The following is a 27,348-nucleotide window of genomic DNA, read 5'->3' as shown; positions in this document are numbered from 1 at the left end:
CTGAAAAAAAAAGAGAAATGATATTGTCCATGATATGACACTACTAGTGACCCAGAGATTTCTGAGCAGTTGCTGCTGTGTCTTTTCTGTATTGACAGATAACAGTTGATTTGTGTAAAGGCTGGTCTCTATAATGTGGTGTAATGTATAGTTATAATGAACATTAAAAAAGAATTATGGGCTGTTGCTTCATCATCTCAGAAAACACACATAATCCACCTTGATGAGCAATAATATCTGTAAAACTCAATGAGCAGAAATGTAACTCCAAGCTACCTGTAGAGATGTTTCTGATGGGTACCACTGTGACAGCAGACAGCCGGGGCTTTACATTTATGGTTCTGTCTTTTATCTTCTTAAAACTACCAAGCAGAAGTCTGTCTAGGTGTCAGCAGAATGATCCCTGTTTAGTTCCAGTATTTACAAGTCTGAGCACACTTTGGTTAAATAAAAGAAGTTTCTGCTCATTTTACAACAATAAAAGTATGACATCAAATGTCTAAGCATTAACAAAGGAAATGCTGCTAGTTGATGCAGGTTTCAACACAAGTTACATGTCCCCACTCTGTGAATCATCAAATTCAATTTGTAAAACAGCATACACAAATAAATAATTTATCCCAAAATAAAATGTTCTTAAAAGGCATCTGATAAAGCTTTTATTTGAGTCAGATGTAGTGTACTTATTAATATGATCCATCATAGCAAGTGGATATTACCAATTAGCATCCTTTTTTAAGTAAATGTTCAAAATAGGCTGACAGAAATACCGAGCACCAAAATAAAAACAAGTACACTTCCGACAACTGACTGCATCACTGCAGTAAACCAAGACGTCACAAAGACATTCGTTGTTCTGTTCAGATCTGTGAGGACTGGCTCCCGCCAGTCAACACCTACAGGTCAAAGGTTCATCTGTCACTGCTGTCTCGTACAGTCTCCACACTGTGGATTAATGTCTTGAAAGTAGGACGCAGTCTCGGATCACTGCTCCAGCACTCGGTCATAATCTTGTAAATCTGAAGGCAAGTATCAGGGCATGGACATTAATATTAAACAACATAAATGGTGGGGGGATTTCAAATTTTTGCAACAAAATCTTTTTTTTTTTGATATGCCAGTGGTGTTGTAACTGGTGAGCTAATCACTTAAAGCTGGTAGACTCAGGTGAAGTTGTTACACTTGTGAACTTATAAAATAAGACCCTTTTCTTGTCCACCTTTACAAATTAGTGGTGGGTTGATGTTGAACCAAAAGTCATCTTTAATAAAACAAAAACTGAAAGGAAAAAAAAAAAATTGTTTTGCAATTTCTCATACTTTATAAAGAGTTACTGACCTCCTTTGGACAATTATCAGGAGCAGGCAACCTATATCCTTGTTTCAGCAGGTCTATCAGATGGTAGACAATCATCTGGCCTTGCTTTTCATTTCCCATCTTGTCCATAAATACCTGGGGAAAAAATGAAAAGAGTAGTTCTTGTTTGGTTTTAGTGAAAAGTAAAAGTTTAGTTTTGTAGTGTTTCCTGTTTTTGAGTACTTCTATGTATAGTGCTCAATCAACCGCTTTATTAAATGACACTACACACTAATTATACTGGCCATTGTTTTATAGCTTACTTAAGTTGGCAAAGCAATTAGGAAGAATAAGAAAGTCAATTTGTCAAACTAAAATCTAAAGTCAGAAGAAAGAAAGGAGTGCTGTACCGCTGGTGGGCTGCAGTTCTTGTCGCTGCATGTGAAGAGTTCGTAGAGGACAACACCGAAACTCCAAACGTCTGATCCCACAGAGAACTTGCTCTCCGTCAGCGACTCTGGAGCATACCTGGGGAAATACCACAGCACAGTGTTTATACAGTAAATACATGTACATAATAATGCACACATCTTCTAACAGTCAACACTAATCTGTCATTAAAAGCAGACCGATAAGAATGAATGTATGACTTCAGTCACAAACACTCAAAATTCCTTCCGCAGCTGTCCAATCACAAAAATATGAAAACGCTCTACACATCTCTAAGAAACACGAGCAGTGTCTTCCTCACCAAAAGATGGGGCTTTCCCCAGGCTCTCTGACAGTGTAGTACTCTTTGTCCTGCGGCAGCACCTTGGTCAGACCAAAATCCCCAATCTTCACCCTCATCTCGCTCTCCACCAGAATGTTCCTCGTGGCCAGGTCTCTGTGGATGTATCGCTTAGTGGCGAGGTAGTCCATGCCCTGAAGCATGAATATAATCACACGGAGAAAGAGAACAGCTTTATGGATGTACTTGTGTTGTTACACAAAGCCGTAGTCCTCTTTGTTTTATTGATTTTGCCTTTTAAAAAGGCAACAATTTTATGAAAAACCAAAATACATTCTAAGTAATACAATAAAAACAATACAAATAAGACAATATATAACACATAGACTTGCACAGGTTTAGCAATGCAATTAAAACCCACATAAATGAATAAATCTTTCTCAAGTTATCTTTTCATATGCAGCCTTATCCTGCCGAGCGCTGTAAACCAGTCCTGAAATGATGGACTCCCTTGTTTTCCAATGTCTTACAATCATCTGTCTCACAACCTTCATATCGGTATGATTCAGTCTAAAGGTCATTTCAATGGTATCAGACACAGGAAAGATGGGTAAGACAAAGTTTTCAGGTATGTAAAAATAATATATATATTTTACATGCTGGGGGGGGGGGGGATCTACACCACAGTACCTTGCAAATCTGTGATGCATAGTGCAGCAGTTTGTTGAAATCAAAGCGGTCCTTGTGTTTGATGAGGTAATCTCTCAAGCTGCCGTAGGGGAGATACTCCATGATAAGGCGCAGGTTCCGTCGTCCTGTAGAAACAAAGAAGTTAACAGCCATATTTAGGAAACAAAAATATGACATGTGTGCAGTGGATTGGAGGCCTCTGAGAAAAGCAAGATTTATCTGTTTCATGGGCCTGGTCACTAACGCTCTAGGCAGCAAATGTGGGAACTGTACAGACGGTATTATGTAAGATAAAAATGTGCCAGGGTGGTGTTATAAAATCAACAGCCTGTAGGCTGAACAAACCCATCAGGAAAGTTTGCTCTGTCACTACTGGGGGGAGCCCCTCTCATTTAAGAATTAAGATTAACCAGACAAATCATTTTCTTTATCTAAATATGCCAACAAAAAAAGATACTTCAATGCTAATATATAAGAAAAAATATTTTATTTTCTATAACACTTTAATGTGATCAACTGTTGGTTTGGAATCAAATCTGTGTAAAAGGTGGCATCTTTACCCTCATCCAGTAAATGTCTTTGTATACCTTTAATCATCTTCGAACCCCTGATCTAGAAACAGTTTATATCAATATGACTTATGAATACAAAGAATAAGGGACATTCATTTTGATTACTGTCATGTTTTGATAATAAACAAAATCAGTTAGCTTAAAAACGGAGCAATGACGAGCAGCAGGGTACATAATCACACCCTATAATAAAAAAACTAAAACATTATTGCTCACATAGATATCAAACAATGTGCTCATACCGGCACTGTAGCAGACCCCTTTGTATTTGACAATGTTTTCGTGCTGAAGGGATTTGAGGATCTCGATTTCACGCTCAAAGTCCCTGAGGTGCTCGGCTGTGCTGTGCTGTAGTTTCTTTACGGCCACCACCTCCCCTGTGCTGTCCTGCAGGGGGTCGTACCTGCACATCTCCACGCTGCCAAAGTTTCCCTAAAGTGTGTGGTCAGAGAGAGGGCAGATATAGAAAAGACAGCTAGGATTTCATCTTGGTTTTGAGCGAATATTAAATGAGTTTTTCCTTATGTAATTAAGAATTCGGTTTGTTCATTTCCATTTAACTAGGATGGAATCATTGAGATACGTATTCCCAAGAAGAAAACCATACACATCCTTTTCATAGCAAATAGTGCTGGGCAACTTCATGCTGTGTGGAAAGTATCATGAGAATATTTGAGTTAATAGCGGAAACTGCTGATTAGTAACGTGGGTTGAATGTTAACATCATCATTGATCTGAAAGATGCATTTCCAACACCCACATAAAGACAATAACTAAATCTCAAGAGAGCAAGAAACTTTAAAGGACGTTTCGACAGATTTGTATCCAGCTCTTTCAATAAAATTCTTTATAATACTTAAACAAATAATAATATTTAAGTTAAAGAGAGGCATCGAGAAGAAAGATCAAGGTTATTTAATTATTTTAAGTTATTAAAAACATGCACACTTAATCTACATAACCTCAATCTAACATAATCTAAACACTAAGAAGGATATAAAAGAGTCAAGCAGAAGTCTGTCACCCAGCTTTAAAGATAGTGTGTGTGTGTGTGTGTGTGTGTGCCCATGTCTCACTTTGCCCAGTTGCTTGAGAAAAATGAGGTGCCTCTCCTCAAACTGTGCGGGGTCCTGGTTCTCGGAAGCCCACGGGAAGCCAAAGCCTCTTGTCCTGTTGGGCACTATGTCGCTTTCCACCAGCAGTTCATAATCTGCAACACAACAAGGTGCAAAGTTGTTGTTTTTTATAAAGAAGATCTTGATAATTCCCTATATTGCGTGTGTGTGTGTGTTGTGTTATACTAGTGTATCCACATGATCAATGGATTTGTCTGAAGGTTGCACATTCATTTTCTTTTCCTACCTGGTGTAAAGAGGCTGTTGAGATCTCTGATAATTGCTCTGAAGGAGGGTCGGTGTGAGGGCTCATAGTCCATGCAGCTGTTAATCAGATTGGCCAGCTCTGTCCATTTAGGAGCCGGCAGCTGGTGCCTGTCCTCGTAGAACAAGTTCTTCTGCAGAGCAAAAGTCAGAACCTGCATGTTTTCCAAACTGAATTTGGAAACGATAGAGATACAAAGCTGCCAGACATTCCTAAAATAATCAACAGAATACTTTTAAAATAAATTTGTGTCCTTCTCACTTTAAAACAAATTGCATGAGTTAAAGGAATAGTTGAACATTTTAGGAAATACGGTTAATTGACAAGAGTTAGACGAGATGAGTCCAACTCTCATCTCAGTCTATCACTCTCATGTCTGAAGAGTAAATATGAAGCTACAGCCAGTCGGTCAGCTTAATTTAGCATAATGACAAGAAAAAGCTAGCCAGGACCTGAAGCTCACTAATGAACACCATAGAATAAAGATGACACTGAAACCATTTCTTGCCTTTAGCAGAGGCCAAGCAACCAACCTAATTCAACATTTTCAACATCAACACCTAACTATTCCTTAAATACACATCAGTTTCAGTTAATACTCTCAATGCATTCTCTGTTTTTGTGACCTTGGAGCAGTCCAGGGTGCTGAGTGGTTTGTCTCCGCCACTGCAGATCTCCCAAAGGGTGGTCCCAAAGCCCCACTTGTCTGTGGCTAAACTCAGGTTTTGGGGGTTTTCAATGCATTCAGGGGGCACCCATGGGATACGCTCCACCAGAACTGATGGACAAATATGAGGAGACACAGAAGCACAGAGAGAATTAAATACATTAAGGGAATGAAAGGTAGAGGCCAGCGAGGAGGGAGAAAAAGATGCAAACTGAGACAATCGCACCAATGCAAAAACTATGTTGACTAGCATTATTCTCACATGCCTCCACGCAGGTGTCAGATACATGTTTCTTCACAGCAGGTGGTTACGTCACACTATGTGTCTCACCTTCTTTGGGCAGCACGGTGATGCTAATACCCGGGTCACTGAGTTTGATAAAGGGCAGGCTGCCTGTCATCCGATCCTCCTTTCTGATCAGAAGAACATTCTTGGCACAAACATTTCCATGAATGAGGCCCTTATCCTCCTGCGTGCCAACATAACAGTAACAACATAAATTATCTTTGTTGGATACCTTGCTTCAGCACTCAACTACTTTGGTTTACACATTAGTTGAAGGTATTTTTCATAACATTGAACTTGAGTATGTGTGTAAATGTACCTGCCCCATTCAAACAGAAGAATCTGTAAAGGGAAGACGGCATTATGGGGCAGTCTTACCAGGTAGTGCATAGCCCAGGATAGCTGCTTGGCCACTTCTAGCTTCCAGGTGATGTTAACACAGCTTTTATTCTTTTTCAGGTAGGTGTCCAAGGAACCAAATTTACCATACTCCTGCACCATCATGTCTGGCAGGGAGATATGAGTGAGATCATTTTATTAGTCACTACTATCCATATTAAAACTCCCATTTCACTACTTTGTGGTTGACTGTAGCTGATTTCATATAGTTCTTCAAAGACACATTGACACTAGTTATAGACAAAACACTTTCTGCAGCCATGAATTTTTCTTCATCCATATTTCTGCCATATGGCAAAGTTCCATTTTTATTGGCTCACATGAGAAATCTAACTTTGGTCATTAAATTTGAACTGAGAAATGTTATTTTTTTGGAATTATTAGGCTATTAGTGCACCATATGCCTGATTCATTTAAATAGTGAAAAACCCTAACGCGACAATAAACTGCTTTGTGTCAGTGTCAGTTTTCTTTCCAAGTCCTTTATTATAATCTTTGTTTTTCTTTCCAGCCTGCTCTTTGTGTGCACTCAGGAGTGGACTAAAGATCAAGACTCTAGTGGCCCATTAGCGACCTGCTGATCTCAAGGGCTTAATTCAGTCTCAGTGGAAGGGTTAGGTTACAGCAGAGAGCAGGTCAGAAACCTTATTTCTTCTGTTTGTCTCAGATGCCTACAGGGACACCATTAGAACTGTTTTTAGTGTAAAAACGAATTTGCATTCAGGAGGACAACAGTCTTACAGTATTTTCATTTTCTTTGTTTGCTGTAACACACATTTTGTTTGGTCTTGGTCTCCATATCCTTCTCCTCTAAGATCTTACAGCATCTCTGTCCAGTAGTGTGTGTTTGTGTGTTTGATGTAGGCTTACTCTCATTGCCACAAACACACACGCCATAGTTGAGAAGTATGTGTTTGTGGGAAAGCTGGCTCATCATACTGGCTGCTTCAAAGAAGGACTGTAAGGGAGAAAACAAGAGAAGAGATCTTATGACATTGTCTTCTTTCAAATCATGTCCTCAGAATTTATGTAACACTCACTCACTCACTCACTCACTCACTCACTCACTCACTCACTGAACAAGCCAACCTCTGAATAGTTGCGGTGTGCCTTGTCCAGGATCTTGATAACAACGTCTATCTGGTGTATCTCTCCGTAGTCTCCTAGCTCCTTCCTCACACCGCAGAATATCTTGGTGAAAGTTCCTTGGCCAAGACTTTCATTCTAAAACACAGTTTAATTTAGTTGAAAACTCCTTTGGAAAGAAGGTAGAGGGAATTTCCCCCACTTTTTCTTTTTGAAAGCGAGAATTCCTTGACCATTACCATATTCCTATAAATTCCTTAGCGGAACTCTACCAAGCAGAAAATTCCAAATCAAAGATATAATGAAATACATATTGTGGGATGAGGGGGAAGACAATATTGCAATACAGAAAACCCCCTGAGCTCTCGGATTAGTGGAATAGCTTCTGTGGTTTTCCCGTGATAGACTTGCAGTACAAAACTTCCAAGTGCTCAAATAACAGAAAATATGTTGAGACGGAAATGGACCAGTCACCGAGGTGAGAGCATGGCTGTCACACTGTCAAACGGACACGCACAATGCACTCAGAAGGGTTCACAGGGACTGCTAGTGACACTGAGTTACAGCCGATGGAACAACAGCGGAAGTGTTTTTCTTTAACTGTAGCAACCTCACTGACCCTACAGGAGTGCTTCTTGTCCCTTTTGATCAAAACTTGTGGTACGCTTATTCATATTGACAAGTTTACAATTTCACCTTGTCTACAAAAGGCCTGCATCTGTATTTTTTTTACTCTACAATTACAAAGACACTGGGCACCCACTACCCACTTATTGCACACAAGGGCCTTTTCCATTCTTTTCTAAGCTTCTACAAAAATTATATGTACAAAAACAATGCATTAAACCCTGTACACAACAGAGGAAGAGCTAAAGTGACTATCTTACGATGACGAGGTCCTCTTTTCGGATCTTGTGGAAGACCATCTGGCTGATGTTGTGTTTGTGGAGCGAAGGAGACAGTTGAACATCTGCCCCTTGATTATTTCTGCACACCACCAGGTTGGATTTATCTAAAGAAAGGTAAAGATGGACTCACATAAAACACATTTTGACACTACATCTGAGTATTGCAACAGGAGGGTTATGACTTTTTAATGTATGGCACAGGAAAATATGAATAGAAATTCAACATCTACCAATTGTAAAAATAGATTGCTTAACTTAGAGTTCTTAACCATAAATATCACAAACGAACAAAAAGCTGAGTGGTTTGTTTTGTCGGCCCTTAGAGACTTTTCTCAGAAACAAGTTTTGCCATACGGAAGCAACTTCATCAACTTTATCAAATCCCCACAGAGATCTAATGCTCCTGTACTGTAGGGCAGTAAAAATCATACTCTCCGCCCATTGGAAGGATCATCTATCATCAATTATCATTGATCTGAGGAGCAATTAACCATATTCCTCATGAATCAACCAAAATTTAGAATGCCAACACAAAGAAAGCTGGGTGACTAACACCTGGCCAAAAAAATAGGGACATCCGTTGGAATTTCTGGTGGCACCTGAACAATCCCAGAAATTAAATATCAATATAGACCAGTGCTGAGTAAATTGAAAGTGAAGGACAGAGAGTCTGTATTCTTCACTGGCTTAAACCTAACAAAGTCAAAAATGTTCCAGACTCAAAAACTAGGTATCTTATTTAAAAAGAAGCTTGAAAAAGGGTAGTTAGCAACAGCAGTGATTAAGACAGAAACAATGGCTTTAATTGGTTATCTGGCAGGATGTTAAACTGGAAGCATTCTTGGGACTTTTTCACTTTCTTATATTGTCTCATCATTGCTTTAAAATATGTTGTAGAGAAAACTTTAACTGCTTGCATCCTTCATGTTTTGTAGCCCAAACATGATTTATGACCTAGAAGAAATGAAGGCCACTTTTCTGCAGTGCGTCAAATGTGCACAAAGCCTTGTTTCAAAACTGAATTCTGTAATTAATTGACTTTTTTTTTTAAACTAAACTCAATCAAAATGTTACAATTGACCAGGGTAAAATATGAGTTCATCCATATATCATGGAACGGATGCTGTTGCCTATTTTAGCAGCATTATGGACTAAGAAACAATTAACAAAACAAGTGGGTCCAACTCAGTGAAAGGTCTAAATAAAAAGAAAATATTTTAATTGCACAGAATGTCTGCATTTTGCTGTATACGTGTTCTTTTATGTGTGTTAATATGTGTGTGGGATATAAATACGGTGTTCTTATTAGTGTGTGCTTACCTTTAAAGCTGGGTGAGCAGCAACTGGTCAGCTGGAATGTGTATCCATCAGTGCGCAGCGCCTCCTTCTGGTAGCAGTGCAGAAGTTCCCTGAGTGAGCCGAAGCTCTTTTTTGCACCACTCAGATTGTACTCTCCTGACTCCGTCTTCACAATCTGACAGTGTTTATAGTCCACCATAGTTTCATGCTTAAAATAAAAATGATTACAGTTATGTTGTGCCGAACATGCCAACAATATCATTTTAGGATATTACAAAGTACACTCTTTGATTTAGTACACTAATAAGAGTTGAAACCCTAGAGGTTAACAGGCTGATGCCCACACAGTTTTAAAACGTTTTGTATATACTGGCTATGAAAATATCCATTCCTAAGGTGATGAGACATAAACATTCCACTTTATATGCAAATATACATTGCAAAGTTTGTCAGAAGTTAATGAGTTAGAGTGGAGGGACAGAAACACTGAAAAACAGGGACAGGAAATTTGGTACTAAAAAGACTAAAGACTAAACTTTTGAATTTTTCTATGCACAGAACTAGACCTGAGAACTTTGTGCCCCATCAGAAATGCATTAGGAAGGGATCTTTCAAAGGCCACTTGTCAGCTGCAGGAATGATAACAGCAAGAAAAACATGTTTCAGTTTTAATTTGGGTACCTACATGGCTAATGTTTTTATAAAGACCTAAAAATCTGTAATTTCAATTATGAGCAGAAGGCATACAGTACATCTTTATACATCTATGTCACAGTATGAGTTGGATTGTTAATTTGATGTGGTAATCAAACCTTATTGCTCCCTCCAGTGGTTGAAAATATGGCCAATATCTAACAGGTTGTAAGCACACCTTTATGATGAATTTAAGCCAAACTGTGGACAAACTGTTTACTTTCAGAAACAGCCAGTCAATTAAATGTTTTGTTTAAATCAAATGCACCTGTGATTACTGTGACTTTGATACATAATTGAACAATCATTATCATCGCAAAGCACTACACATTTACATCAAAGTTTAATGGTCCTGGGTGTTGGGACTCACTGTATAGACCAATATAAGTGATAGTCAGTCTGCTGTGATGCATGTGATCATGGGCTGAAGAACCAAGTTAGTGATGTTTACGAATAGTGTGTGTTGAATGAGCCTGTTTTTTGTAGAGTGTGAGAAATAAAGTACTTTACATTAAATTACCCTAGATCAACAGCTTACCCCGACCACAAAGGATATGAAGTATTTGTCGTAGTCCCTGGGGCTGCAGCGAAGGATGTACAGGCCTTGGTGGTTACCAGAGCGACGCAGCTTACCAATCGTAAACTCCATCCTGTGATCAAAGAAATGGAGAGTGCACAGTGTTGTGTGTATGTGTGTCTGAGTCTGTGTGTGTGTGTGAGTGAAGAGTGCATGTTCTGATGTGCTATATCTGTGCATGTGTGTGATACTTACGACACAGGGCCGTGGCAGTAGCTTTGAATGCACTCCAGAAGTCTTGGTGGAGCTACCTCTTTACACAGATAGTGATGAGCATCTGCAACCAGTCTGTAATACCCGTCAACTAAAGATACGAATGACAGAGCCTCTGGGAGCGAATGGAACTCCAGTTCCTTTGTGGTCAGACAGAGCCACAGATGCAAAAGAGGAAAAAAATAAATTATTCAGTACTTATTTTTTACTTTAAGCCTTCAATTTGTGTATTTATACATGTATAAATAATTACACTTTAAAATAATGAAAAAAATATTAAAATGTTTGGTTACACTTATAAATGAAATGACACTGTCATGAACCTGTCATAAACATAAACAAGTCATAAACATTTATGACATAACGCTTCTTTTAGTAAATGTCATTCAGTTTTGTTCTGACAAGTTATGGTTAGGGTTAGGGCAAAGGCGGATTTAGGTAATTGGGGCCCAAGGCAAAGGTATGTATGGGGCCCCCTATCCGATCTTTCAAAATGAACATCAACACAAAATGTACCGATGGAATGGTGGATAAGCAGGTAAAGCTAATCTATGGGGAAGTAAAGGTTGGAGAGGAGAAAAAAAACTTCCCCTTTAAACCGCATACACTTCTCTACTCCAAAAGGAAGATGGAAAGCAGAGAACAAACAACGTGTAAAACTGGACAGTTTAACTACTACTTCAACGTTTCAATGTATTCTTAAGAATATTAATACCCTGTGCCATGCTTTTGAAGCGTTCATGATGATAAGGCGTTTCTTTCTTTTCCTTTTGAAGTTGGTTGAGGGTCCCCATACTACAATCGCTGGTAGGGGCCCCCAAGCAGCCACCTACCTTTGCCTCTATATTAAGACCACTTATGGGTTAGGGTTTATGTGTTGTGTCATCACAGTGTCATACAGTATGTTTATGACAGTGTCATGTCACTCTTATGTAGATACCTTTGAGTACAGTGTTACCAAATGTTTATCTTTTTGTCCTGTAATTTGACTCTGACAACAAGTGTGTGGCCAATTAAACACATTGCAGAGTACTGCTTGAAAATTGGTTTACAGACAGTAGTTAAAATTGGACTGATGCAAAGTAAACAAACTATTAACTTTAAAGTGAACGTAAGCAACGTAGGCCTGAGCTCAAAGAAGACGTGTGTGTGAAGTATACCAGGATCTGGTTGTCCTGTCTGGTGAGGGTAACTATGCGACTCTCCACTGAGCCTTCCTTATTGGCCTGTTTGATGCTGATGTCGATCACCTCGGGGAAGTCACAGTATGTTTGTAGCTCCTGGAGACACAAGAAGAATACAAAACAGTGGTTTACATTTGTGTCGGGTGAAGAAGCGTGGACACTAATGCACTCAAACGATTTAAATAATTAATCGCAATGAGTCACATTAATGTCATAGCTAACTTGAAGTTATTATCTATTTTAAATGTCCCTTGATTTCTTTTGTCTTTTTTCTCATAATGCTTTTATCAACATGAAAAGTGGATCGGCTTGCTTTGTGCAAATGAAAACAACATTGGCATACAGCCTACTGTAGTGTTTAATTTCACATGTTACATTCTCACTTGGAGCAGTCATTCGCACTTGGAGCAAATAATCTCTCACACAGTGTAACACTGTCCATCAATAAAAGGGCAAAAAAAATACTTTGATAAGGGGGCGGAGAATTGGCATCAGCTGTGTGCTTGGCCATCAAGTGGTGTTTCAGACTGAAGGTGCTGCTCAACGACAAAACAGACTGATCACTTTGGTCTTGTCAATGGAACCATTTGGCAACTTTTAAAAAGTAAACTTTCCATCCAGAATCTTATTGGCATCCATTTTAGCTTCTCGCACTTGCCATCCACTCAAAACATAACGTTACTCTAGTTGGCGTGCCTGTTGTTTTGTTTCCGGTCTAGCTAGATCCGGTGTGGTGTTGTCGTTTTTCTAACGTTACTAGTTGTTGCAACAGCATGTAAAAAAAACTACAGAGTTTGCAAGGACAAAATATTAGGCAATGAAAAAAATTGATGTTAAAATGGGTTTGTGTTATGCCGTTAATAACATGTTCAAATGACAGCACAAGTGCACACACATGCACTCTCGTTGTTATTGGCAATTTTAACCAACTGCCAGAGCTCCATCTATTGGTAGAAAAACAGCCATGCACGGCATCACACTGTGGCAGACGGGTGTACAAATGCATTACCACCACAACATGAACCCATGTCCTGATCCTCACCTCCTCTGCTCCCTCTTCTTTCCCTTTAGACCACTGGATGCCCGTGTTTCCCATGACAACGATGGTAACCTCACGTGCGGAGAGGTCAGTGACATGGAAGCGCTCAGAGTAGAGGGAGGGTATCAGCATCTCCAGGCTCATCAGGTATTTGAGCTTGAGGTTGCATACCGTGGCCTTGCATTCACTGAACTGCTGTATGAACTTCTTGAAGCGATAGCGGATCCTCTTCCGTGTCAAGATGTTATATTCCTGGATGCGGCTTTGCATGCATCTCGGCAGGAAGGATTTATAGCTAAAAGCGGGGAGGGCAGCAGGAAGGAATAGTTAGGTGAAGATGGAGTTGAGAATGATGAACAAATAGCATGGAAGACAGAGAGAAAAAATAAATAAATCATATTAATGAAAGAGAAATTACAGATCAGATATTAACTGAACTTTATCTCATATCTCCTAGATAATTCATTCAGATGTAGGAACACACATAATGAAACTCTCTTGATGCTTACTGTGTCCTGAGGGGCTTGTCACACTGCTACATTATTTCGGTAAGAGTGTGTGCAGCGTGTACATGAGACTAACATGTCTGGAGGTTTGGTTATCGGAACAAGCTCGTATAAAGTAAATACACTCACAGTATTAGACTCTTCTAGTAGAGTGATGATTCTACCAGGTTACCCTTCATTTCCACAATATTAGTGATTTTGCTTACCCCTGCTTTAGATTACATAATGTATGAATAACATAATATCACATTTGGTTGTTCATTTCTACCTGGTATAATTGTAGATGTCCACAGGTGACTGATTACTCTCTTTGGCGAGCCTCATCATGTCCAGCACCGCCATGCCCAAACACTCTTCCTGGGCCTCGTGGCTTACCGGAATATGAACCCATCCACTTAGAAAGTCACTACGCCTCTGGAGGAGGAAAAAGAAAAACACACAATGCAAAATGTATTGAATAACATCGTATCCATAAAGGAAAGAAGTAGAAGAATATTGGCTTACTTCATGTGTCTAATTCGATCTATTAACCAAATTAACAGAAATCAGACAGATTATAATCTCTGTATGACACATGAAAAAATGTGTTGTAATAAAAAAGTGTATTTTAAAGAGGAAACTTATATTAAATATTTCTCAACACATAAGTGTCAAACATACTGTAGGTTAATATGTTGACACACAGCTCATGTTGTCAATGTGACAATGGAGATAAAAACAAAGCTGAACAGAGCTGCATATGTCAAGTTCCCACAAGCATGTGGGAAAGAAAAAAAAGAAGCAACTATTTCAAAAACAAACACACACACACACACACACATGTAGGCACAAACACGAGCAGAGGAATGAGAACCCGAACATACCCTTGTCCCCCATTTGCTGTTTTTATACACTCTTACTACTGCACTTCCTGTATTCTGAACTTACAGAATGACAGACCGGTTGTCAGTCAGAGAGAGAGGGAAGCAATCAAGCATTTGTATCGCCCCCACCCAACATGTCTGTTTATTGTTGTATAAAAAAGAAAAGCAGGAAAGATAGAAAGTAGGACTGAGGTGAAGGAGAGGGCATTTTGAGGATGCTGAGCCTTTAGTTTGCACCAGGTTTAAGGAAAACCTATAGATGATCCAGACTTAGAATGTACTCTCATTTTTTTAAATCACAAATACAAAGAAATAGAATTAATGTTGGCTACAAATGGCCCTATACAGAAGAACATGGACAATACAATAATGATAGGAGGGGCAAATCAGGAAGACTAACCTGAAAGAATTGGTATGCCATGACACAATCATCCATCACAGGGCTCTCTGTCCCCTTGGACACACCATAGCGGTGGGCATACAATGAGTTTCCGCTGTTATACCAGCCAGGAAAATAGTATCTGGACAGAAAACGAGGCCAGAGAAAATCCAGTAAGAAAATGATACCAAGCATAAAACAACACAAAAAAAGTCTGAATAGTAAATGAAGAAAAAAAACATACTAAACAGATCTACCTGATTCTGAAGTGCAGGCTCTCACTGGCTGGCTGCTGCAGTTTAAAGATGTGATTAGGGGGGAACCATATCCGGTCACTTTCCCTCATCAGGCCAAACAGGTTGCAGTACACTGGAGCAATCCCTAGAAAGGGAGAGAAAACAATCACATTACTATAACAATGCACAGATGGTTTTATTCTGAAATTGGGACAGTGAGTAGCATCATATTCACAATTCAAATTAAGGAAGACAACTGACACAAACAGTTTTTGGTACTCAAGTTTGAAAGCTTTAGCGGCACATTTGACTTATTAGCTGCCATAAAGAATGAAAACTGGCCAATATGTAGACATACATAAGTCATGCTTATGCTGTATGTTTACACACACACACACACACAGCTTGTGTTGTGTTAGCAATATAGACTGAAAGCAACTGTGTTGTGAAGTGACACAGAATGACACTTGGCAGTGTCATTTCAGTGGAGTTAACATAATGGAAAATAGCAATTAGGTTCCCATGAACAGTTTGACTGTCTGCCAGGACTTTTGTTTTAAATGGATTACTTGGATAACATCTGAAAATGATATCCTACATGTGGGGAAATTTAACCCAGGATGGCTCCAGGATATTGTTTTTGTTCCCACTACTCCTCAACATGTTTGTGCTGTGCTGTGTGCACTCTGTTACTTTTGGAGAATATAGTTTGGGTGGTCAAGCACAATCTTAATACTGTAATGTATTATCAATGGTCTGGGATTTCTTGTCATGTTATGGTGTTGGCATTTCAACCACGTTCTCAACCATATTGTACCTGTACCTGTGTAATGACAATAAAGTTGAATCTAATCTAATCTAATATTTAAAGTCCGGACGCCCTGTGAGACCTGACTGCCCCCCATTTAATGTGTTGTTGCAGTAAGGTGTTTTGTCAGTCGGGCCAAGCGGCACATTAGCAGACAACAAATTTCGTCATACAGCAGGAAGCACTCATGAAAATGAAGCAATGGTATGAGGGTATGTGAGAGGAAGTATGCTCAACCACAACAGGGGAAGTGAAGTCAAACTACTAAGAAGATTGATCTATAAGCAAGTCCTACCTTGTACCATTTATTCCAGTATTAAATAATAAAGTAAGCAATGCACTGCAGACTAAGTGACTGTATGTTATACAACTTGACAACATGCGTCATACCATTTTATTCAGATATTCAGAGTTTGGACAAGAGGACAGGACACCAAAAATATGTTAATATGTTTATTTAACAGTTTGGCCATCTTTGCCTTCTAAAGAGCTGACTTTTTCTTAATGTGCAGAATACTTAATGGGTCAGGATGAAAAAAGATAGAACTTCTATCAAACTCTGATCATCTTATGTCAGGTCTAACTTTTGGAAAGGGGAATATGTTTAACTTCATCTTGTAATGTGACATCCCGACCTATATGTACTTGCATTGGCAAATCAGACTTCTTTTTCATCATTTCACCGCACACTTTAACTATACCTCTTATACGAAAGCACAAACTTTATTGTAAAGATTAACCAGACAGACAAAGCCCATACCTCGCGTGATTGTTTGACTGAAATTAAAACATAAAAGGGAGACTCTATGACAGATATAGAGAGGGTAGAAGTAAATTCTGAAAAACTGAACAAATCCGGACAAAGGATGTTGAAAATGAAAAAGGAAACCAAGGAGATACAGAAAACGTGGGAGATTAAAAAAAGAGAAGAGAGAGAGGTTGTTTCTTATCAGCTCAAGAGGGAAGGGAGCAAGAGAGTGTGGCAGAAAGAGATACTGTAGAGCTAAGGCGAAGAGGAAAACAGACACAACAGTTTCAACTTCCTGATTTTTGTTGGCTAGAAAGAGAAAGAGAAAAGCCAGTAGTTCTGTTATCACAAAATAAACACTGGATTGGCTCAGATAGTAGAAAAGTCCAACTTAATTACTTTACCAGGAAATGTAGGAAAAGTAAAGTTGGATGAATTTTAAGCCCTGAAGAATTTTAAATTCAAATTTAAATTTTCAAATTTAAAGCCAAGCCGATCATAGCTCAAAGCATTAAACTGCACTGTCACTAGATGGCTACTGGATGGTTGGCTCAAAGAATTTCCCTACTGTATTTAAGTGAACTTTGGTTTTTCTGTAACAAGCTTTTTTATAGTAATAAAAGATTAAAACAAGCATAACATGTCCTAATAAGGTGTTGGGCCGCCAGTTTCAATACTCCTTGGCATAGACTTCAAGTCGCTGAACTCCAGTAAAGAGATAAACAACATTCTTGTAAAAGATATTCCCTCATTTGCTGTGGAGAGGGAATTACATATTCAAGTTTTTTCCCCCCACAAGACGTCAGGCTCAGTTAAAAAAATCTTCCCATATGTGTTTTGGCTTTGGGAAATATGCTTTGTGCGTGTTTACTTGTCTGATAGATATTTCATCTTAACTAGTTTTTGCTAAAGGTACAGTCATATTACACTTAACTACGAATATTTGCTCCGTTTCCCATTCACTTTTATTGAAGCTTGTATGACAAACTAATTCAAGCGTGCATTTCCTTGTTATATCACATAGATATATAGAATGGAAATGTAGTGCGTGTATCTTAAGTCCTAACTCAGCTCCCCTCTTCCCCCACTCTTGACAAACATTGCAGCATGCATGAAACTTACAAACAAGCGTTACACTATGTCCAGTCTAGGATCTAGACAGACAAATCCTTTAATGCATCATTTCTTTTATAAGCTATTGCATAAAAAAAATGCCTTTCTTTTTTTACCTACTTTTACACGTATTTTTGATTCAATTTAATACTTTACAATAGTGGCACTGCATGTTCAGCAGAGCAAAAATGCCTGAGGAATGTACCTTTCATTTCCAATGTCTGCGTATACTGAAAAATAATTGTATAGAAGTGTAATACTTGAGAAAAGTGTGTTTTATCCTAACCTGCTTAAAGTTAAGTTAGAGTGCTTTCTCAGCGAGGTGTACAACACAAACAAAAGCAGAACTTCTCAAGGTTGCACAAACAACCAGAAATGCGGATGTCATCTAACCAGTAAATTGTTCAAGGTTATTCAGACATGTCACTGAGAATTTTAAAGTTGTTCAAATCATACATGGTTAATCAACACCCTATTAAACAGAACAAAATTATACATTTATACACCACTATATTTACATTGTATCTTTTTCCAATCTGTTTTCTACAGTATTTTTGATGTTTGTTTTTCATCATGTGAAGCCTGTATTAAACTGATGTTAAAGAAAATTGCTAAACTAATATACGTATTACGAGTAAACTAAACTGTACTTTGTGTGTCCGGGCAGACATCAGAACTGAAATCCTCTGGGACTCACCACATGCTTTCGCTGCACTGATGCACAGTTCCTCTGCTACGTACTCCCCAGGTGGAAATGTGAGTGCACTTTCTGAACCGTTTTTGGAACCAGCCTCTCCTCCATCCTTCCCCAGGTAGTAAAGGTGGACAGTAAGGCAGGTGACATCCGTGTCCTGCTTGGGGTCGAGTCCAGTGGCTGTGGCGAGGTCAGGGAGGAGGCCGTTAAGATGTGCTGTGGGGCCGGAGATGGGTGGCTCCATGTCTGTCAGCATAATACAGGCCATGTGCTGCTTGACACAAACCACCTGTCAGTGGACAAAGGAAAAAGACAGAAATGCAGGTAAGAATGAAACTTAGTTGAAGATGCTTACACATTAACAACACTAAGAGTCTGAAACCACACTAGTTGCTCTGTGCTGCTAACAATTGCTAATTAGCACCAATCACAAACTACACCTGAGGCAGATAGGAATGTCAATCAAGAAATCCATTAGCGGTCACAGAAAATGATAATTAGATCCTTTTTAGTTTTATAGAGGATAGTATTAGTGGACAAAAGCCGTCTTTGTCTCATCTATGATACATTTCTTCTTTTGTGAGAAAGAGTCAAACGCTTACATTCTGAGGGTATGAAAACAAAAATAGTTTTTTGTTTTTAATGTTTGACAGAACAATTTTCAAGTGGCTGAAATATCTTGATATGTCACACTTGCGATGTTAACTTTAATGTTCAGAAAAAGATTAAAATGAATAATTTAAACTCCTCAATCACCGTAAAATGACTTGTATGATTGTCAATTTCATGCCAGGTTGAACCTTCTATAATCAAATTAAAGCATTCAATTTGGTCTCTTAATCCCAATATTTTACTTTGTCACTTTTGGTCTTCGCTCTTCTCGTGTTTTCTTTCAACACTAAAATAAGGGCTTCTTAAACCAATTACATTAAGTGAAATAAAAAGACAGAGGGAAATTATGGAGACAAAAAGTTTAAATATCGTTACAAGGCAAGCTCTAATGCACCCCAAAGGGAAATAGAAAAAGGATGTCTTCCAAAGAATGCAGCCTGGAAGTAGAGGCTGAAATAAAGATGTCAGGGCACAGCTGGGATACAATGAAAATACTTTGCTATAAATGAGTTATTTAGGGTGATGAGAAGACATTTCCTATGCTCCCAAGGGGAGGTAAGAAGCTTTTTAGTCAGAATTGTTGTGTGAGGGCGGCCTCTAGCTCATCCAGTAAGAGAGTCCTGCAGCTGCCCGGTTTCTACCTGTGGCCCTTTTCTGCGTGTCATCCTCCATCTCTCTCCCCTTTTACTGTCTATCCACTCTCACTAACAAAGGTTAAAGCCCCGAAAAAAAAAAAATCTTAAAAAAAGAATGGTAGTGTGGATTTTGGCTATGCTTGCAGAGGTCTCAATTAAAATGTAGAATCAAGTACTTTATATTTAAAAGTGGAGCAGATCAAGTGTAAACCTGGGAAAGAACAGTACATTTATTCCTGGTCTGTTCACTCTAATTTACACTTAACCATAGAATGACACCGCTACATTTTTGTAGACTATAGCCATTTTTAACAGTGGCCATCAGATGTCTGAGATGCTATTGTATCTATAAACATAAACTGTTATTTGACACAAGATTCAAATTACTTATCGTTAATAGCATTTATGGTTACATATTAGAACACAGGACAGCAGGGGTCCGTTTCAGAAAGCCGATTTAGTTTAAACTCTGAGTTTGTTAACTCTGAGATGAATGAATGATAAAATGGAGTGTATAAAATGGAGTGCATTATTTTTTAGGTATAAAGGGTGGGGTGATCAGGCTTTTTGCAGTTGCTGCCCCAAGTTACCCCCTGATATTCACACTGTTACAGATGTAGCTCTTTTTTAGGTCCAAACTCAAAATGTATCTGTTTAATCCGGCTTTTAATACCTAGCAGTGGTGTGACAATTTCATTTGTCTGTTTCTTTGTGGCCTTTTCTGATTTTTACTGTTTTCTATGTTCACTCTTTCTATTTTACGATATGTGTTTTAACTCTTGGTTTATGATGTTAAGCACTTTGGATACCTGCTGGTTGCTCTAAAGTGCTATATAAATAAATTTAGATTGATTGACTGAGATGAGGGACTATCTGGGTTTTCTGTTTCAGAATGGGAGGTTAATCAAACCTGAGAGAGGGGTAACTCCGGCCAGTTTCAGAAAGATATGTAACTTAACCTTAGAGTCCCTGACTCGCTCTGAAACACATTTCAATAAATACATTTTTGTAAGTGTGCATGAGTATTTCTGCCAACCATTTGTGTGTGATTGTTACCAAGGTAAATCCTAGTATCATGGCTCCATTCATGCTGAGTGAACCCACTCCGAGTTGATTGAACAAACTCAAATCAGCTGTTCTGGGACCCAAAACTCAGAGTTTCCCATCTCAGGGTAAATCAACTCAGAGTTCAGGGTTAGACTCAGAGTTTGTTAAACCTCCTTCCTGCGACGGACCCCAGTGCTGCATGGTCTGCACAGTTGATAACGCCCGTTGTAGTTTGAAAAAATGAAGTGAAAGGGTCCAGACTAATGCCCATTTGCAAATTACTTTGGCTATGGCTATCTTTTTATCATTACAAAATATATTTGACAGGTAATAATTTTAAGATCCCGCCCGTCAAAATGCTGCGCAACCTCTGTCTCCCAGACTGGCTTGTAACTTTATCTGATAATAGATCTAGAAATGCTTTGGTTACATCATCAGTTGATGCCTTGCTAAGTGTTTGTTGCTGCTGGCAGCTGTGCAATCTGTCTGACCCTGAGCCTGAGTCAAATAATAATAAAACAAGGGCTTTGCATCAAATACCACGACACCAAACAAACACAGTAGCACTGCTCTAACTTGATGATGGCTAGCCAACTTAAATTTACTTGTAAATTCATGTTTATTATTATTTCTTGAAAATATGTGCATGTGTGCCTTGCAATGTTATATCTGTTGCATTTAATGATAAATAACAAATGGCAAATGTTATGTACATTTTAGCATTAGTTTAAAAGCCCTCAGCAGCTGAGGCAGAACATTATTGATGCTACATAGTTGGAGACCTTTAAAACCCAAGAGGTCAGCTTAAGACTAAAGGAAAACACTGTCCTTTAACTCTCTGTTAGTGTGTTTACACACCCAAAACGTTTATCATGTAGCAGACAGACAGAGTTAGACCAGTTCCTTGTGCGTCTTATCTGGGCCTTGGTGCTGGTTCAGGTCCGAGCTATCAGCTCAGACACATTTTGGCTTTAATGGCTTTTCTGTTTCTGTGCTGGCCACTAATGCCAACTCTTTTATCGGCTTTTGGATATTTTTCTCTTAACAACTAACAGCTGGACGTCCTTTGAATTCTGGATCAAGAACCAAAAAAAACAATGGCCTTCTAAATCAATTTGAAAGTACATCATTGGCTGCACTTTCCAGCCGATGGAGGCCAAGGTTATGCATTTCATAAGGGAAACAATGGTGCTCTTCCATAACAACCATTGTTGCCCTTTATTTTTCTTGTTGAGAGACATACATCCCAAACTGAGTGTCTTTGAGATACTGAAACAGGTCCTAAACCGCAACCCAAGGGTTCTCTCCACCTTCTTAAACCTTCCTTGTATCTCCAAAATGAAGCATAGTTCCCGTCAGCTTGTGAAGAGATGAATGTCAATAATCTGTATTTTTGCACAAGGTACAACTAAGCACTTATCAACTCATTGATGAAAAACATCTGACTTGTAGTAGTGTTTAGAGCACATCACTATTTCCTATTTGGATTTTTGGTTTTATGATTATTTAATAAATATTGCATTTTGGAAAACAGATTGGAAGGTCAGACCAGATTTAATGGATAAATTGTGCAAAAAATGTAGGATTTATTTATCCGAACCTTTATTTTCAACGAAAAAAAATTCTGATTGTTAAAACATTGGAAAGACAGATTTGGTGAGTTCCCGTTTAAATGAAGTGGGTTTTTTATGATGAGTTAACAAGTAATTAATCTTGTTTTAGTTTGTGAGACAAACAAATTGAATTCAAAAAGGTGTACGATTGTTGCTTAGGTGTAAGAATAATTCCTTTTTTTTTGTTTTAACTAAAAAGCAAAACAGAGCAAAGCAAAGTCGCCACTTGTGTGCATAATTCATCCACCAAATGATTACTCTAGAAAATATAAGATTAAGCGTCAAACAAGTTATTAATAAGAGAGTTACTAACAACGGAGGCTAACATGGAGACTGAAGAAGCTTTAGGTTTCCAAGCTATTGCCAGGGTGTTTTACCGGTCACAGCTTTATGACGGAGGGGTAGAGTGCAAGAAAGGTTTAATTGTGTGATTTAACTTGGATTAAGTTTTTTTAACATTATACTAAACATTTAGTTCACATTCCACATATCAGCATAACAAAAATTCAGATGTAGCCCCTGGTTCACTCCAGAGCTGACCGCCCTCAACCAACATAAAAACTTCCTGTGACGAACCGCATTAGACTAGAGCAACACCCACAACATGCCCGTCTTTAAAGAAGCCAGGAACCGGTATACTGAAGCAGTTTGGGAAGCTAAGGCTTCTTCAAACTGAAATTTACTTCTTGCAGTACCAATTCAAAAAAGTTCGGGGACGCTGTAAAATCAACGGAGAACAAGAACACCTCCTCCCAGCTGCCCACAGCTCTGAAATAAGGTAATACTATCACTACCGATAACTTTCCAATAATAGGAAATTTCAATAAGCATTTTGCTGAAGCCGGTCATGCTTTCTATCTGGCGTCTGATCCCCCAAAAAACTGTTCTAAAACCCCCGCAGCTACACGTCCACACCCCCCACCATGCTTCTCCTTCACCCCAATCCAGACTGTGGATGTGTTGAGAGAGTTGCAAAATCTGGACCCATACATATCAGCTGGACCCCAATTTCCTAAACTTATTTGCAAATATTACTGCTTCTCCCATTACCAACCTGTGTAACCTGTCTCTGACATCTTGTCACTTAATGTGAGTGGAAATCTCGCAATCATCCCAGTAAAACCTCTCTTCAAAAGGGGGAGACACCCTCGACCCAAACTGCTATAGATCCATATCTATTTTACCCTGTCTTTTGAAAGTCTTTCAAAGCTTGGTCAATAAACAGATCAACCATCTTGAATCCCACCGTGTCCTTTCTGCTACGCAATTTGGCTTCCTTTCTGGTTATGGTTGCACTTTAATCACTCTCAAGAAACAGCATCATAACCATTGACAAAAAGCATTACTGTGCCGCCGTCTATATTGATATGTCCAAAGCCGTTGACTCTGTTAACCATTGTATTCTTATGGACAGACTTAAAAACCTTGGGTTCTCTCAAATCCTCTATGAAGACAACACCATCTTGTATCGGCCTCTCTTTGGATACTGTGCTATCAAACCTCCGGGAGAGCTTTAATGACATTCAGCAGTCCTTCCAAAACCTCCAATTACTGCTAAACTCTGGCAAAACTAAGTTCATGCTTTTCAACTGACTGCTGCCCACCCCTGCCCATCCGACTAGCAGCACGATCAATGGGTTGAAATTAGAAAATGTGGCAGACAGTCCCTTCTCCTTCCAGCCACACATAAACCACCTTCAATCTTAGGGTTAAGTCTAGAATTGTTTTTGTATTCCGCAACAGGGTCTCCTTCACTCATGCTTCCAAACTTGCTTTGGTAAAAATGAGAACTGTACCAATTCTCAATTTCAGTGATGTCCTTTTTAGAACTGCCTCAAACTTTCTCCTGAAAAAACTGTATGTTGTCTACCATAGTACCATACGTTTTGTGACCAGAGCCCCTTATAACCAATGCAAACTCTATGCATTAGTTGGCTGGCCGTCGTTACGCACTTACGCTTAACTCACTGATATCAACTAATTTACAAGTCCCTACTCGGCAAAACCTAGCTAAGTACCTAAGCTTACTGGTCACAATGGCTTTACCCACCCACGGCCTTTGCTTAAACAGATACATCTCTTTGGTCACCACACATCCTTTGGCCTTCACCCATTCCACTTGTCATAAACCCTTATCCCACTAACTGCCTTTAAAGTACTTCTGTCTGGGCTCCTGTCCGATCACTGTGCTGCCTGGTCTCTATCATTAATGCACTGTTTTGCACACCTTTATAATATTGCACTCACAACAAGACCGATTCCCATACCCACAGGTAGTGATACAGACGCAGTAAGGTAATACGCGTGATTGAAATCATCATTTGAACAACCAAATCGGTCCAAAATATGTACACAGTCTTGTACCTTTGACTCTTTATGGGTTTTCTGTTTGTTTTTTCACTCGAAATGATATGGTGTATGTGTATAAGTCACATCATAGCTGGTTAGTCTAAGGCCATGGTCTAACACTCTTTGTGGGCTACGGAGGTTTCCAGACGTCAATGGGTGAAAGGAATAGGAAATTTACTTCCAGAACCCAAACGAGGAGGGGCAGGACTGTTGAGCTCTATCGAACGTAGCATTCATCTAAATTTGTGTGTGTCATGGATGTAAGGTGTGTCTCCCTTTCGAAGCATCACACCCATCATTCGCAGGTGCTGTTGCACAGCGCTGTTACCGTGTTTTCGTGAAAATCATCATGCCGTATATGTTGCAGTTTAAAATACATTTACGAGTGGTGATCTGCAGCCGAGGAACATTCATTTTGCTTGCTAAAAAACACTGGCGAAGTGATAGTCGATAAGGAGTTGCCTGCAATTATGCTTGGCTGAGTTTATAGATGTGTTTATAGATCACGTTGTTTTACAAGTTGTCATAGAAAGGATCCATGAAGTTCTATTCCAACATCTCGCTGGCACAGGATCATACATTCTAGAGTTCTGCATTTACATTTGCACTTTAGTGTATTATTGAATACATTTATTTTATTTTGATTGTAACCAGGAGCCCCACCCAAAGGAAAGGTGATCGTGGGCGTGACAAAATAATCGCTGACTAATCGACTAATTAAAAACAAAATCAACAGATTAGTCAATTTACAAAATAATCAATAGTTGCAGTCCTAAGTTCACATCGTCCTTGTAGACGTCCTTGTTGCTGCTCAACCACTTCTCATGTACAGACACAGTAGTTGTTTCAGTGGGTTTACACTTCCCCAAAAGTGTTTACAAAACTTAAGACTGTGTGTGTGTGTGTGTGTGTGTGTGTGTGTGTGTGTGTGTGTGTGTGAGAATTTGTTTGGTCCCACTATGTTGTTTGTTTTTCTTGATTTACTTGTTATATTGATACTTTTATTGTATTCATATTTATATTCATGCTTTGCTTTATGTTGTTTTTAATGTAAAGCACTTGGGGTTTACATGTAATGAAAGATGCTATACAAATTAAATTGCCATTGATATCCAGGCTAACGTAATAATTTACTGAGGGTACCACACCATTCCATCATCTCTATAAAAATGTTAACACTACGTCATCAACAAAATGTACAGAAAAGACGACAGATAATGTTATGAAAATAAGATGGGGAACACACGGGAGTTTCCTTTCCCTGCAGCACAGTACTGTATGTGTGTGCTTGTGCGAATGTTTTGTGTGCTGGCTCTTGCTATGTTAAAAAGACAGATGTTTAAAATATATTTGAAAATCTGCATTATGGAACAGATTTTGGTTAAAGGAATCCTTTGAAAAATACCACTAGTATAAAAAACACAGTAGACTCCAAAAGTAATGCAGATGACCTAGCCAACATTGTAAACAGTAGGTTATAACTGCCAATGTTTTGGCAACGTGTTCCATTCACCCATGATGAAGTCAGTTAGGCTTACTGAAGCAGAATGCTTCAAAAACTAAATGGCTAAGAATCTGGGAAACCCAAGACTTATTCACAAGTCATTTTACCCTAAACCACATCACAGTGTGAAATGTTTTCATTCTTTCGTGTGAAATGTTTTCATTCTTTCGTGTTCACATGTAAGTGCAAGTCTCTCTAAGATCCGGTACTCCTAAGTTGACATTGATTATTGTCTTGGTGTAAAATGTGACATGGAACAATGTGCAGCTTTGCTGTTGCTGTTCCATTTTAAACTCAAAAACTCAACTTTTTCCCATTCAAGCAACTGACAGTGCAGTGCTTTGTGTGTGACCTGAATTAAACTAGCAAGCGTACGTGTACTTTCCCCATACTGTCTAGCTATGTTTGTCAATTAATGTTCTTCCAGTAAAGACCTAAACAAAAATGCTAAATCAGCTGTGCTTTGACAAGTATGAATCAACATTGCCTAGGCTACTAACAGTCAAAACATCTTGTAAAATACAGGAACATAGACTACCTGCTTTTTGAAACATAAAAACGGTACATACCAGTACAAAATGTACAGCATTTCTAAATAGATACTAAGTGTAGCTAGCCTTGCAGTAATAAATATTGAGTTACTGTATCCTGACCCAGCACTCCCTTTAAATGGTAGGCATATCCTACAGTCAATTTAATAATTCAAAGTAGTGGGCTGCTGTATGGTTGGGGGCTCAAAAATCCATCAAACAATCGCATGATTATAAAAACCCTCAAGAAGACAAGATTTATTGCAGGGCTGTTGTATTAGAATACTAAACTACTTTACAACTTACTCTGCGTGTTGTCTTCTGGTATGCTGCTGTGGTTGCTTGAGTTTTTCAAAATCCACACAACTCTGTCCGTCTGTCTTCGAAGTCCTACTGTCACACAGAGTCCACCGGGGTGGGCTCGCGGCGTTAGCTAAGCAAGCCACAGACCAAACGGTTTATAAGATGTAACGCTAAACCAAAGTACAGCTGCTTCGGTATTTGCCCCGTTAACTGCCATTCCGTTGGTCTTCACATCTTGTCCTTCGCACTGAGTCACTTGGTAACTTCTCGCCGAGCTCATTATGGTTTGCCCGACATAACGCTTGGGTTTAGGTGGAAAAGGTAACTGTCAAGCTACTACTAGCCTGACTCACTCTACTCATATGAGTCGATGATAGTAGTCTACTGTA

General features: G+C 39.0%; 1 protein-coding gene across 2 annotated transcripts; it reads right to left on the bottom strand.

Moving 5' to 3' along the window:
* On the bottom strand, window positions 1–27,348 carry jak2a (Janus kinase 2a). Of its 2 annotated transcripts, none has more exons than XM_034896745.1 (24): window positions 26,963–27,348; window positions 18,370–18,655; window positions 15,025–15,148; window positions 14,789–14,909; window positions 13,794–13,939; window positions 13,023–13,314; window positions 11,957–12,076; window positions 10,779–10,936; window positions 10,545–10,656; window positions 9,335–9,521; window positions 7,994–8,118; window positions 7,110–7,244; window positions 6,891–6,978; window positions 6,000–6,127; window positions 5,667–5,805; window positions 5,295–5,446; window positions 4,651–4,801; window positions 4,365–4,498; window positions 3,531–3,720; window positions 2,717–2,841; window positions 2,048–2,220; window positions 1,707–1,824; window positions 1,339–1,452; window positions 1–1,019 (listed from the first exon to the last, which is right to left on the bottom strand). In XM_034896745.1, the coding sequence occupies exons 2-24, from the start codon at window positions 18,632–18,634 to the stop codon at window positions 912–914; spliced, it is 3,405 nt and encodes a 1,134-aa protein (XP_034752636.1). In that variant the 5' UTR covers window positions 18,635–18,655; window positions 26,963–27,348; the 3' UTR covers window positions 1–911. The 2 variants fall into 2 exon arrangements, with proteins under 2 accessions (XP_034752636.1, XP_034752637.1); XM_034896746.1 differs by lacking the exon at window positions 26,963–27,348 and adding an exon at window positions 16,572–16,648 and having other exon boundaries at window positions 18,370–18,437.

This window comes from Etheostoma cragini, chromosome 16 (genome assembly GCF_013103735.1).
Source record: "Etheostoma cragini isolate CJK2018 chromosome 16, CSU_Ecrag_1.0, whole genome shotgun sequence".
NCBI lineage: Eukaryota > Metazoa > Chordata > Actinopteri > Perciformes > Percidae > Etheostoma > Etheostoma cragini.
The sequence above is the reverse complement of the archived record's forward strand: the minus strand, read 5'-3'. Positions and strand labels throughout refer to the sequence as shown.